This window comes from Coregonus clupeaformis, unplaced genomic scaffold (assembly GCF_020615455.1).
Source record: "Coregonus clupeaformis isolate EN_2021a unplaced genomic scaffold, ASM2061545v1 scaf0373, whole genome shotgun sequence".
Taxonomy (NCBI): domain Eukaryota; kingdom Metazoa; phylum Chordata; class Actinopteri; order Salmoniformes; family Salmonidae; genus Coregonus; species Coregonus clupeaformis.
The window spans coordinates 252,784-264,978 of NW_025533828.1; the positions used below are offsets into that span (position 1 = coordinate 252,784).

General features: G+C 46.5%; 1 protein-coding gene across 1 annotated transcript in view; it reads left to right on the forward strand.

The window, feature by feature from the left end:
- cnbpb (CCHC-type zinc finger, nucleic acid binding protein b) overlaps positions 1 to 11,976 on the forward strand; it is a 43,035-nt gene extending 31,059 nt beyond the window's left edge. The window contains exons 3-6 of the mRNA XM_045215123.1: positions 2,333 to 2,398; positions 2,528 to 2,598; positions 10,837 to 10,964; positions 11,275 to 11,976. Of these exons, the coding sequence (XP_045071058.1) occupies positions 2,333 to 2,398; positions 2,528 to 2,598; positions 10,837 to 10,964; positions 11,275 to 11,392 (383 nt within the window). The 3' untranslated portion in view covers positions 11,393 to 11,976. The remainder of the gene's footprint in view (positions 1 to 2,332; positions 2,399 to 2,527; positions 2,599 to 10,836; positions 10,965 to 11,274) is intronic.
- The last annotated feature ends 219 nt before the right edge of the window (positions 11,977 to 12,195 follow it).

Sequence of the window (12,195 nt, forward strand, 5' to 3'; positions counted from 1 at the left end):
GGTAAGGTACTGACTACATTACAGGGTAGTGATCAATAGACAGGGGAAAGGTAAGGTACTGACTACATTACAGGGTAGTGATCAATAGACAGGGAAAGGTAAGGTACTGACTACATTACAGGGTAGTGATCAATAGACAGGGAAAGTTAAGGTACTGACTACATTACAGGGTAGTGATCAATAGACAGGGGAAAGGTAAGGTACTGACTACATTACAGGGTAGTGATCAATAGACAGGGAAAGGTAAGGTACTGATTACATTACAGGGTAGTGATCAATAGACAGGGAAAGGTAAGGTACTGACTACATTACAGGGAAACTGAAGATGAAGGTTTAGGTAGTATTCAACCTTCCCATGGAACTCAGTTTCAAAAAGTTTTCTCCTGTTTTGTGTTCCAGAGCTTGGTCCTGGGCAGCACTGAGACCGTGTGCTAACTTGGCCCTGGGCAGCACTGAGACAGTGTGCTAACTTGGTCCTGGGCAGCACTGAGACAGTGTGCTAACTTGGCCCTGGGCAGCACTGAGACAGTGTGCTAACTTGGCCCTGGGCAGCACTGAGACAGTGTGCTAACTTGGCCCTGGGCAGCACTGAGACAGTGTGCTAACTTGGTCCTGGGCAGCACTGAGACAGTGTGCTAACTTGGTCCTGGGCAGCTCCCTGGGCAGCACTGAGACAGTGTGCTAACTTGGTCCTGGGCAGCTCTGAGACAGTGTGCTAACTTGGCCCTGGGCAGCTCTGAGACAGTGTGCTAACTTGGCCCTGGGCAGCACTGAGACAGTGTGCTAACTTGGTCCTGGGCAGCACTGAGACAGTGTGCTAACTTGGCCCTGGGCAGCACTGAGACAGTGTGCTAACTTGGCCCTGGGCAGCTCTGAGACCGTGTGCTAACTTGGCCCTGGGCAGCTCCCTGGGCAGCTCTGAGACAGTGGGCTAACTTGGTCCTGGGCAGCTCCCTGGGCAGCACTGAGACAGTTTGCTAACTTGGCCCTGGGCAGCTCTGAGACAGTGTGCTAACTTGGCCCTGGGCAGCTCTGGAAACTGTGTGCTAACTTGGCCCTGGGCAGCTCCTGGGCAGCACTGAGACAGTGTGCTAACTTGGCCCTGGGCAGCTCTGAGACAGTGTGCTAACTTGGCCCTGGGCAGCTCTGAGACAGTGTGCTAACTTGGTCCTGGGCAGCACTGAGACAGTGTGCTAACTTGGCCCTGGGCAGCTCTGAGACCGTGTGCTAACTTGGCCCTGGGCAGCTCTGAAACAGTGTGCTAACTTGGCCCTGGGCAGCTCCCTGGGCAGCACTGAGACAGTGTGCTAACTTGGTCCTGGGCAGCTCTGAGACAGTGTGCTAACTTGGCCCTGGGCAGCTCTGAGACAGTGTGCTAACTTGGCCCTGGGCAGCTCCTGTGCAGCTCTGAGACAGTGTGCTAACTTGGCCCTGGGCAGCACTGAGACAGTGTGCTAACTTGGTCCTGGGCAGCTCTGAGACACTGTGCTAACTTGGCCCTGGGCAGCTCTGAGACAGTGTGCTAACTTGGCCCTGGGCAGCTCCCTGGGCAGCTCTGAGACAGTGTGCTAACTTGGTCCTGGGCAGCTCTGAGACAGTGTGCTAACTTGGCCCTGGGCAGCTCCCTGGGCAGCACTGAGACAGTGTGCTAACTTGGTCCTGGGCAGCTCTGAGACAGTGTGCTAACTTGGTCCTGGGCAGCTCTGAGACAGTGTGCTAACTTGGTCCTGGGCAGCTCTGAGACAGTGTGCTAACTTGGCCCTGGGCAGCTCTGAGACAGTGTGCTAACTTGGCCCTGGGCAGCTCTGAGACAGTGTGCTAACTTGGCCCTGGAGCTGGGCAGCTCTGAGACAGTGTGCTAACTCTGGCCCTGGGCAGCTCCCTGTGCAGCTCTGAGACTGTGTGCTAACTTGGTCCTGGGCAGCTGGGTTCTGAGACAGTGCGCTAACTTGGCCCTGGGCAGCACTGAGACAGTGTGCTAACTTGGTCCCTGGGCAGCTCTGAGACAGTGTGCTAACTTGGCCCTGGGCAGCTCTGAGACAGTGTGCTAACTTGGCCCTGGGCAGCTCTGAGACAGTGTGCTAACTTGGCCCTGGGCAGCTCTGAGACAGTGTGCTAACTTGGCCCTGGGCAGCTCTGAGACAGTGTGCTAACTTGGCCCTGGGCAGCTCTGAGACAGTGTGCTAACTTGGCCCTGGGCAGCTCTGAGACTGTGCGCTAACTTGGCCCTGGGCAGCTCTGAGACTGTGCGCTAACTCATACCTATTGTCACATGTCTGGCAAAGCAATAATGTGATTTTACAATAATGATGTTGTTATTCCTGTTCCTCAGATCTGTTCTGCTATCGCTGTGGAGAGCCTGGTCACGTCGCTAGGGACTGTGAGAGGACTGAGGATGGTGAGGACGTCTCATCTTAGAAAAATGATGACCACACTTGTGTTTACATCAGACCAGTTTAGGAGTTTGACTACTAGTCTGATGTTGGGTTAGTGAGATGTTCCTGTATGTTGTGTGTTGTTTCTGCAGCATGCTATAACTGTGGTCGTGGAGGACACATCTCCAGGGACTGTAAGGAGCCCAAGAAGGAGAGGGAACAGGTCTGTCAAGGCTTAACAGAATAATATTCTATGTTAATCATGTTATTATTTGGTCCCTATAAAACCACGTATTATTTTGCCTGATTGTGTTTTTCTTGTGGGGGGGTGTAGTTCCCTGTAATGCAAGTGTTCACCAGCCAGTGCTTTTGTGGGGGGTGTAGTTCCTTCATGCAAGTGTTCACCAGCCAGTGCTTCTGTTTTTCTTGTGGGGGGGTGTAGTTCCCTTTAATGCAAGTGTTCACCAGCCAGTGCTTCTGTTTTTCTTGTGGGGGGGTGTAGTTCCCTGTAATGCAAGTGTTCACCAGCCAGTGCTTCTGTTTTTCTTGTGGGGGGGTGTAGTTCCCTTTCATGCAAGTGTTCACCAGCCAGTGCTTCTGTTTTTCTTGTGGGGGGGTGTAGTTCCCTGTAATGCAAGTGTTCACCAGCCAGTGCTTCTGTTTTTCTTGTGGGGGGGTGTAGTTCCCTGTAATGCAAGTGTTCACCAGCCAGTGCTTCTGTTTTTCTTGTGGGGGGGTGTAGTTCCCTGTAATGCAAGTGTTCACCAGCCAGTGCTTCTGTGATTGCAGAGTTAGCAAAACAAATGACCACTGGATTGGTGCAAATAATCTATCATTTTGCCAGGTATGCATAGGCGACTTTGTAGTTTAACATTTTATTGAGAAGGTTTTTGGGAAAGCCTTTCCTTCTACCAGAGACCGTTATCATTAGCATTATTGCTAACAGCTACACAGCGTGTAGACCAGACATACAGAATACTACAACACACATACAGGGGCATTCCTGTGCCCTTTCACAATGTGGCACTGATCAAATCACTGATGCATTTTGTTCATGTCTTGTGATTAACTTGGGCAAATGAATGCATTTTATAATTTACAATACATTTAGTTGATTTCCTTCTAAGTTGGTATTTGGTATTTTGGTATTTTATTAGGATCCCCATTAGCTATTCCAAAAGCAGCAGCTACTCTTCCTGGGATCCACATAAAACAAGAAACATGACATAATACAGAACATTAATAGACAAGAACGGCTGAAGGACAGAACTACATCTTTTTTTTTTTAAAGCACACGTAAGCTTACATATCAGTACATACACACTAACTATCTAGGTCAAATAGGGGAGAGGCGTCGTGCCGTGAGGTGTTGCTTTATCTGTTTTCTGAAACCAGGTTTGCTGTTTATTTGAGCAATATGAGATGGGAGTTCCATGCTCAGTTGGTAGGGTTGTGGGTTCGATTCCCACGGGGGACCAGTACAAAAATGTATGCACTCACTACTGTAAGTCGCTCTGAATATAGAGAGTCTGCTAAATGACTTAAATGTAAATAATGGCTCTATATAATACAGTACGCTTCTTGAATTTGTTCTGGATTTGGGGACTGTGAAAAGGCCCCTGGTGGCATGTCTGGGGGGGTCAGAGCTGTGTGTAAGTTGACTATGTAAACAATTTGGGATTTTCAACACATTAATCTTTCTTATAAAAAGAACTGATGCAGTCAGTCTTTCCTCAACTCTTAGCCAAGAGAGACTGGCATGCATATTATTTATATCAGCCCTCTGATTACAATGAAGAGCAAGACGTGCCGCTCTGTTCTGGGCCATCTGCAGCTTAACTAGGTCTTTCCTTGCAGCACTCGACCACACAACTGGACAATATGAAATCCAATTTTATTTGCCACATGCGCCGAATACAACAGGTGTAGACATTAGTGAAATGCTTACTTTCAAGCCCTTAACCAACAATGCAGTTTTTAAAGAAAAAAGTAAAAGAAAAAAAGTGTTAAGTAAAAAAATGTTTAAAGCAAATAACTAAAGAGCAGCAGTAAAATAAAATAACAACAGGGAGGCTATATACAGGGGTGTACCGGTACACAGTCAATGTGCGGGGGCACCAGCTAGTCGAGGTAATTGAGGTAATATGTACATGTGGGTAGAGTTAAAGTGACTATGCATAAATAATAAACAGAGTAGCAGCAGCATAAAAGAGGGGGTGGGGTGGGGGTGCAAATAGTCTGGGTAGCCATGATTAGCTGTTCAGGAGTCTTATGGCTTGGGGATAGAAGCTGTTGAGAAGCCTTTTGGACCTAGACTTGGCGCTCCGGTACCGCTTGCCGTGCGGTAGTAGAGAGAACAGTCTATGACTAGGGTGGCTGGAGTCTTTGACAGTTTTTAGGGCCTTCCTCTGACACCGCTTGGTATAGAGGTGCTGGATGGCAGGAAGCTTGGCCCCAGTGATGTACTGGGCCGTACGCACTACCCTCTGTGGTGCCTTGCGGTCGGAAGCCGAGCAGTTGCCATACCAGGCGGTGATGCAGCCAGTCAGAATGCTCTCGATGGTGCAGCTGTAGAACCTTTTTGAGGATCTGAGGACCCATGCCAAATCCTTTCAGTCTCCTGAGGGGGAATAGGCTTTGTTGTGCCCTCTTCACGACTGTCTTGGTGTGTTTAGACCATGATAGTTTGTTGGTGATGTGAACACCAAGGAACTTGAAGCTCTCAACCTGTTCCACTACAGCCCCGTCGATGAGAATGGGGGCGTGCTCGGTCCTCTTCTTTTTCCTGTAGTCCACAATCATCTCCTTTGTCTTGATCACATTGAGGGAGAGGTTGTTATCCTGGCACCACACGGCCAGGTCTCTGACCTCCTCCCTATAGGCTGTCTCATCGTTGTCGGTGATCAGGCCTACCACTGTTGTGTTGTCGGCAGACTTAATGATGGTGTTGGAGTCTGAGGGGCCCCCGTGTTGAGGATCAGCGTGGCAGATGTGTTGTTACCTACCCTTGGTGTTCTTGGACATGAGTGCTAAAGGTCAATAATATCAAAGGCTGCACTGAAATCTAACAGTACAGCTCCCACAATCTTCTAATTATCAATTTATTTCATCCAATCATCAGTCATTTGTGTCAGTGCAGTGCCGTACATGTTGAGTGCACTTCTATATAAGCATGCTGAAAGTCTGTTGTTCATTTTTTTTTACAGAGAAATAGCATTGCATTTGGTCAAATACTATTTTTTCAAACATTTTGCTAAGAGCTGTTGGAACCAGTAAAGGCAGCTTTACCACTCTTGGGTAACGGAATGACTTTGGCTTCCCTCCAGGCCTGAGGACAAAGACTTTCCTCTAGGCTCAGATTAAAGATATGACAGATAGGAGTGGCCATAGAGTCAGCTACCATCCTCAGTAGCTTTCCATCTAAGTTGTCAATGCCAGGAGGTTTGTCATTTGTCACTAACTTTTCTAACTTGTTTTTTAATGCATGAATACGATGGCACACTGTTCGTTGTTGGCATTTCCTGCCTAAGTTTGCCCACTTTGCCAATGAAGTAATCATTAAAATAATTGGCAACATCAAATGGTTTTGTGATGAATAAGCCATCTGATTCGATGAAAGATGGAGTTGAATTTGTCTTTCTGCCCATAATTTCATTTAAAGTACTTTTTTCAATCATTCTTTATATCATTGATCTTGGCTTCATAAGACAGTTTCTTCTTCTTTTTGTTGAGTTTAGTCACATAATTTCTCAATTTGCAGTAAGTCAGCCAGTCAGATGTGCAGCCAGACTTATTAGCCACTCCTTTTGCCCCGTCTCTTTCAACCAGACAGTTTTTCAATTCCTCATCAACCCATGGAGCCTTAACAGGTCTAACAGTCTGTTTCTTAACAGGTGCATGTTTATCAATAATTGGAAGAAGCAATTTCATAAATTCATCAAATGCAGCGTCTGGATGCTCCTTATTGATCACATCAGACCACCAAATATTTTTACATCATCCACATAAGTCACCGCTAAATCATTTGTATGATCTCTTATACACTATTTTAGGCCCAGCTTTTGGAACTTTGGCTTTCCTGCATATAGCCACTATATTGTGATCACTGCATCCAGTGGGTACGGAAACAGCTTTAGAACAAAGTTCTACAGTATTAGTAAAAATGTGATCAATACATGTGGATGATCTTGTTCCTGTAGTGTTTGTAAACACCCTGATAGGTTGATTTAATAACCTGAACCAGATTACAGGTTACTTTTATTTTATTTATTTAACCTTTATTTAACCAGGTAAGCCAGTTCAGAACAAGTTCTCATTTACAACTGCGACCTGGCCAAGATAAAGCAAAGCAGTGCGATAAAAACAACAACAACACAGAGTTACATATGGGGTAAAACAACACATAAAGTCAATAACACAATAGAAAATCTATATACAGTGTGTGCAAATGTAGTAAGTTATGGAGGTAAGGCAATAAATAGGCCATAGTGCAAAATAATTACAATTTAGTATTAACACTGGAATGATAGATGTGCAGAAGATGATGTGCAAATAGAGATACTGGGGTGCAAATGAGTAAAATAAATAACAATGTAAATAACAATATGGGGATGAGGTAGTTGGGTGGGATAATTACAGATGGGCTGTGTACAGGTGCAGTGATCGGTAAGGTGCTCTGACAACTGATGCTTAAAGTTAGTGAGGGAGATAAGTGTCTCCAGCTTCAGAGATTTTTGCAGTTCGTTCCAGTCATTTGCAGTAGAGAACTGGAAGGAATGGCGGCCAAAGGAGGTGTTGGCTTTGGGGATGACCAGTGAGATATACCTGCTGGAGCGCATACTACGGGTGGGTGTTGCTGTGGTGACCAATGAGCTAAGATAAGGCGGGGATTTGCCTAGAATAGATTTATAGATGACCTGGAGCCAGTGGGTTTGGCGACGAATATGTAGTGAGGGCCAGCCAACGAGAGCGTACAGGTCACAGTGGTGGGTAGTATATGGGGCTTTGGTGACAAAACGGATGGCACTGTGATTACATCCAATTTGCTGAGTATAGTGTTGGAAGCTATTTTGTAAATGACATCGCCGAAGTCAAGGATCAGTAGGATAGTCAGTTTTACGAGGGCATGTTTAGCAGCATGAGTGAAGGAGGCTTTGTTGCAAAATAGGAAGCCAATTCTAGATTTAACTTTGGATTGGAGATGCTTAATGTGAGTTTGGAAGGACAGTTTACAGTCTAACCAGACACCTAGGTATTTGTAGTTGTCCACATATTGTAAGTCAGACCCGCCCGAGAGTAGTGATTCTAGTCGGGTGGGCGGGTGCAAGCAGCGTTCGATTGAAGAGCATGCATTTTGCTTTACTAGCGTTAAAGAGCAGTTGGAGGCCACGGAAGGAGTGTTGTATGGCATTGAAGCTCGTTTGGAGGTTTGTTAACACAGTGTCCAATGAAGGGCCAGATGTATACAAAATGGTGTCGTCTGCGTAGAGGTGGATCTGAGAGTCACCAGCAGCAAGAGCGACATCATTGATATACACAGAGAAAAGAGTCGGCCCAAGAATTGAACCCTGTGGCACCCTCATAGAGACTGCCAGAGGTCCAGACAACAGGCCCTCCGATTTGACACATTGAACTCTATCTGAGAAGTAGTTGGTGAACCAGGCGAGGCAATCATTTGAGAAACCAAGGCTATTTAGTCTGCCAATAAGAATGCGGTGATTGACAGAGTCGAAAGCCTTGGCCAGGTCGATGAAGACGGCTGCACAGTACTGTCTATTACCGATCACGGTTATAATATTGTTTAGGACCTTGAGCGTGGCTGAGGTGCACCCATGACCAGCTCGGAAACCAGATTGCATAGCGGAGAAGGTACGGTGGGATTCGAAATGGTCGGTGATCTGTTTGTTTAACTTGGTTTTCAAATACTTTCGAAAGGCAGGGCAGGATGGATATAGGTCTGTAACAGTTTGGATCTAGAGTGTCACCCCCTTTGAAGAGGGGGATGACCGCGGCAGCTTTCCAATCTCTGGGGATCTCAGACGTTACGAAAGAGAGGTTGAACAGGCTAGTAATAGGGATTGCGACAATTTCGGCGGCTAGTTTTAGAAAGAAAGGGTCCAGATTGTCTAGCCCAGCTGATTTGTAGGGGTCCAGATTTTGCAGCTCTTTCAGAACATCAGCTATCTGAATTTGGGTGAAGGAGAAGCGGGGGGGGGGCATGGGCAAGTTGCAGCGGAGGGTGCAGAGCTGGTGGCCGGGGTAGTGGTAGCCAGGTGGAAAGCATGGCCAGCTGTAGCAAAATGCTTATTGAAATTCTCGATTATTGTAGATTTATCGGTGGTGACAGTGTTTCCTAGCCTCAGTGCAGTGGGTAGCTGGGAGGAGGTGCTCTTATTCTCCATGGACTTTACAGTGTACCAAAACTTTTTGGAGTTAGTGCTACAGGATGCAAATTTCTGTTTGAAAAACAGTGAGAAGCCTTCTCTTGAGCAGACAGCTTGATGAAAACCAGTCAATATTCAGGTCCCCAAGAAAGTAGACCTCTCTGTATACATCACATACACTATCAAGCATTTCACACATTATTTAGATACTGACTGTTAGCACTTGGTGGCCAATAGCAACACCCCAAAAGAAAAGGCTTTAGATGTGCCAAGTGAACCTGCAACCACAACACTTCCATAACACTTGATATAGCAACACCTCCCCCATAAGCATTCCTGTCTCTTCTATAGATGTTATATCCTTGTATTACTACTGCTGTATCATCAAATGAATTATCTAAGTGAGTTTCAGAAATGGATGAATGTTATCTGATGTTAGCAAGTTATTGATTTCATGAACCTTATTTCTAAGGCTACATATATTGATATGAGCTATTTTCAGCCCTTTCCTGGGCAGCTTATCAGAGATAGACATAATATGGAAAAGAGCAAACAAAGCAAGATAAAAAAATATATACATTCAGCATCCATTAATCAATTGGTGTGTGTGTGCTGCGGGGTTGAAGCTACGAACCCAAAGGCTTGGCTCTCTCATCCCTTCCAGGCTGTTTGGAGGGAGGGTGGACAATGAGCCTGTCATAGCAGATGTAAGCAATGTCCCCATGCGCTCTGGCAGATTTCATGGCTGGGAAAGGTTATTTCCTCTTCTGCCGCACAGCTTCAGGACAGTCCCTGTTGAGGAAGATATACGTTCCTCTCAAGTTCTTGGCTCTTTCCAGAACAGCTACCTTGTCCTTGAACCTCAGGAACTTGACCACTATCGGCCTGGGCCTGTCACCTGGGCCGGTGGTGGGTTTTCCAGTACTGTGGGCACGCTCCACCTCAATCTTCCTGTGGTCCATCTTCAGTTTCTCAGAGATCATTTCCCTCACTTTGTCCTCAGACTCCGTCCAGGTCTCATTTGGAGATTCTGCAATTCTGTCCACAACCATGTTATTCCGCCTTGATTGTCCGTTGAGATCATCTGATTTCTCCGTCATTGTTATCATGGATTCACACACACAACTGATGTCCTCTCTCAATGACTTACAGATTGCTGTCATCTTGACGTTCTCCTGTTTAAACTCATCGAGCTGACCCTGGGAAAACTCAAACTGTTCTTTAGGTCCTGGACATCTCTGGTCAGGTCATCCATTATTTTATTAGTTGAATCAACCAGTATTTGGACAAAACACTTGAAGCTATTTTCTTGTCGTTGTAACAACTGCTTGTAGAACTTTTTTGTTCGTTTTAAATTATCCTTCACCTGTGATAGACACCACTGTCCTCAACGGTACTCCCACCGGCTTTGGTCTTTGTCATGGTAGCTAGCAACGTAGGTTACGCTGTTACTCCTCACAGATCCAGACAGGACAGGTCACAGGGAAGATGGAAAACAACAACAACAACAACAAACAGCAGGGATCTAGACAGCCACAAGTCTGGGACAATCCACAGTCCCAGCCACAATGGCTAACCGCGTCACGGGCTGCGTTCAAGCCCTCAAGAAAACCCTGCTAGCTTGATAGGCAGCTAGCTAGCAGCTAGGCTAGTTGCTACGCCAAATAGCTCCTCAGACCAGGCTTTGGTCGGCGGGATCACTGGACAGATAGTAGCGGTCCCAGCAACTGATGCTAGCTAGGTAGCTAGCTAGAAACTTTCCAAAACAACAAACCGAGCTCTCCCTCGTTCCGCATTCAATACATTTAGTTGATTTCCTACTAAATTCAATACATATTTGAATATTTTAGAATTTTGTTTTTATGTCTGGATTCCGTCCACGTTTTCCACAGTGATGATTTTATAGGGCCCTAATATAATGCAGGTGTGTTATAACTGTGGCCGGTGATTTATGTTCTTAATTGTTATATTATAATGTTATAGCCTAATTTTATTTATTTAATACGTTTATTTAACTTATTGTGTTACTGTTATCATGTTATAATGCTATGATGTTACAATATTATGTCGTTATACAGGTCTGTTATAACTGTGGCAAGGCCGGCCATGTGGCCCGGGACTGTGACCATGCCAACGAGCAGAAGTGTTACTCCTGTGGAGGCTTCGGCCATATCCAGAAGGGCTGTGACAAGGTCAAGTGTTACAGGTGAGTTAAAACATACCATTACTAGGACTCATCCAGAAGGGCTGTGAGAAGGTGAGCACATCTTTTTTACAAGGTAAACTGGCCAGTGTATCGTTAAGCTGCTTCCCTGTGATATGTTTGAGTTGGGGCAGCCATGATGGAAGGCCAGGTATCACTAGTGTGTGTGTCAGGTACAAATCAGTTGGAAAGGTTGATACCAAAAGATGAGACCTCTATAGTATTCTTTTAAATATCAGGACATAAAACGTTGTCCCGAATAACTCCCTTGTCTTACCTAAACCTCATCTCTCTCCTCTCTGTCTCCCACCAGGTGTGGTGAGATCGGCCATGTTGCCGTCCAGTGCAGCAAGGCCAGCGAAGTCAACTGCTACAACTGCGGCAAGTCTGGTCACCTGGCTAAAGAATGTACCATCGAGGCCACGGCCTAGCGCTCGGTTACCTTCATACGCCCCTCCTTTTTCACATGGATGGTTGTATAATTTTGTCTGAATCCTCCCCTCTGGCCCGCGGCAGGCTACGGAGGCTCGTCCCACACCAGTCCGCTGGAAAAGGAGGACGGGTTGAAACATCCACTTTCTACATTTAATCCAACATGTTTGTTTAGTTTGGTAGAGGTTAATGTATAATGCTTTGTTAAAGAACCCCCTTTCCATGCCACTGGTGACCAGGGATGAATGATGAGTGGATGCCCTCCCTACCAGGTCCGGGAAACCAGCCCTTAGTGAGAGTGAGTGGGTAGGAAGTCTCTGTCAGAGCTTCCCATAAAGATTGACTTTGTTTTAGTTTTCTGGAACAAAAAACGGAGTCGACCTGCGAGAGAGTGACTGATGTGAGACAGCAGCCCCGGCCAGTGGTCGTTATGGTTACGGTTCAGTCCGACAGCAGCATGCAGGCAGACAGACAGACAGACGGGCGGACGGACGGACGGTAGCTTGCAGACAGACGGCAGCTTACAGACAGACAGACAGACGGCAGCATGCAGACAGACAGACGGCAGCATGCAGACAGACAGACGGCAGCATGCAGACAGACAGACGGCAGCATGCAGACAGACAGACGGCAGCTGACAGACAGACAGACAGACAGACAGACAGACGGTAGCTTGCAGACAGACGGCAGCATGCAGACAGACAGACGGTAGCTTGCAGACAGACAGACGGTAGCTTGCAGACAGACGGACGGTAGCTTGCAGAGACCGGGAGATAACCCGCCCCAACATTGTGTATGAATA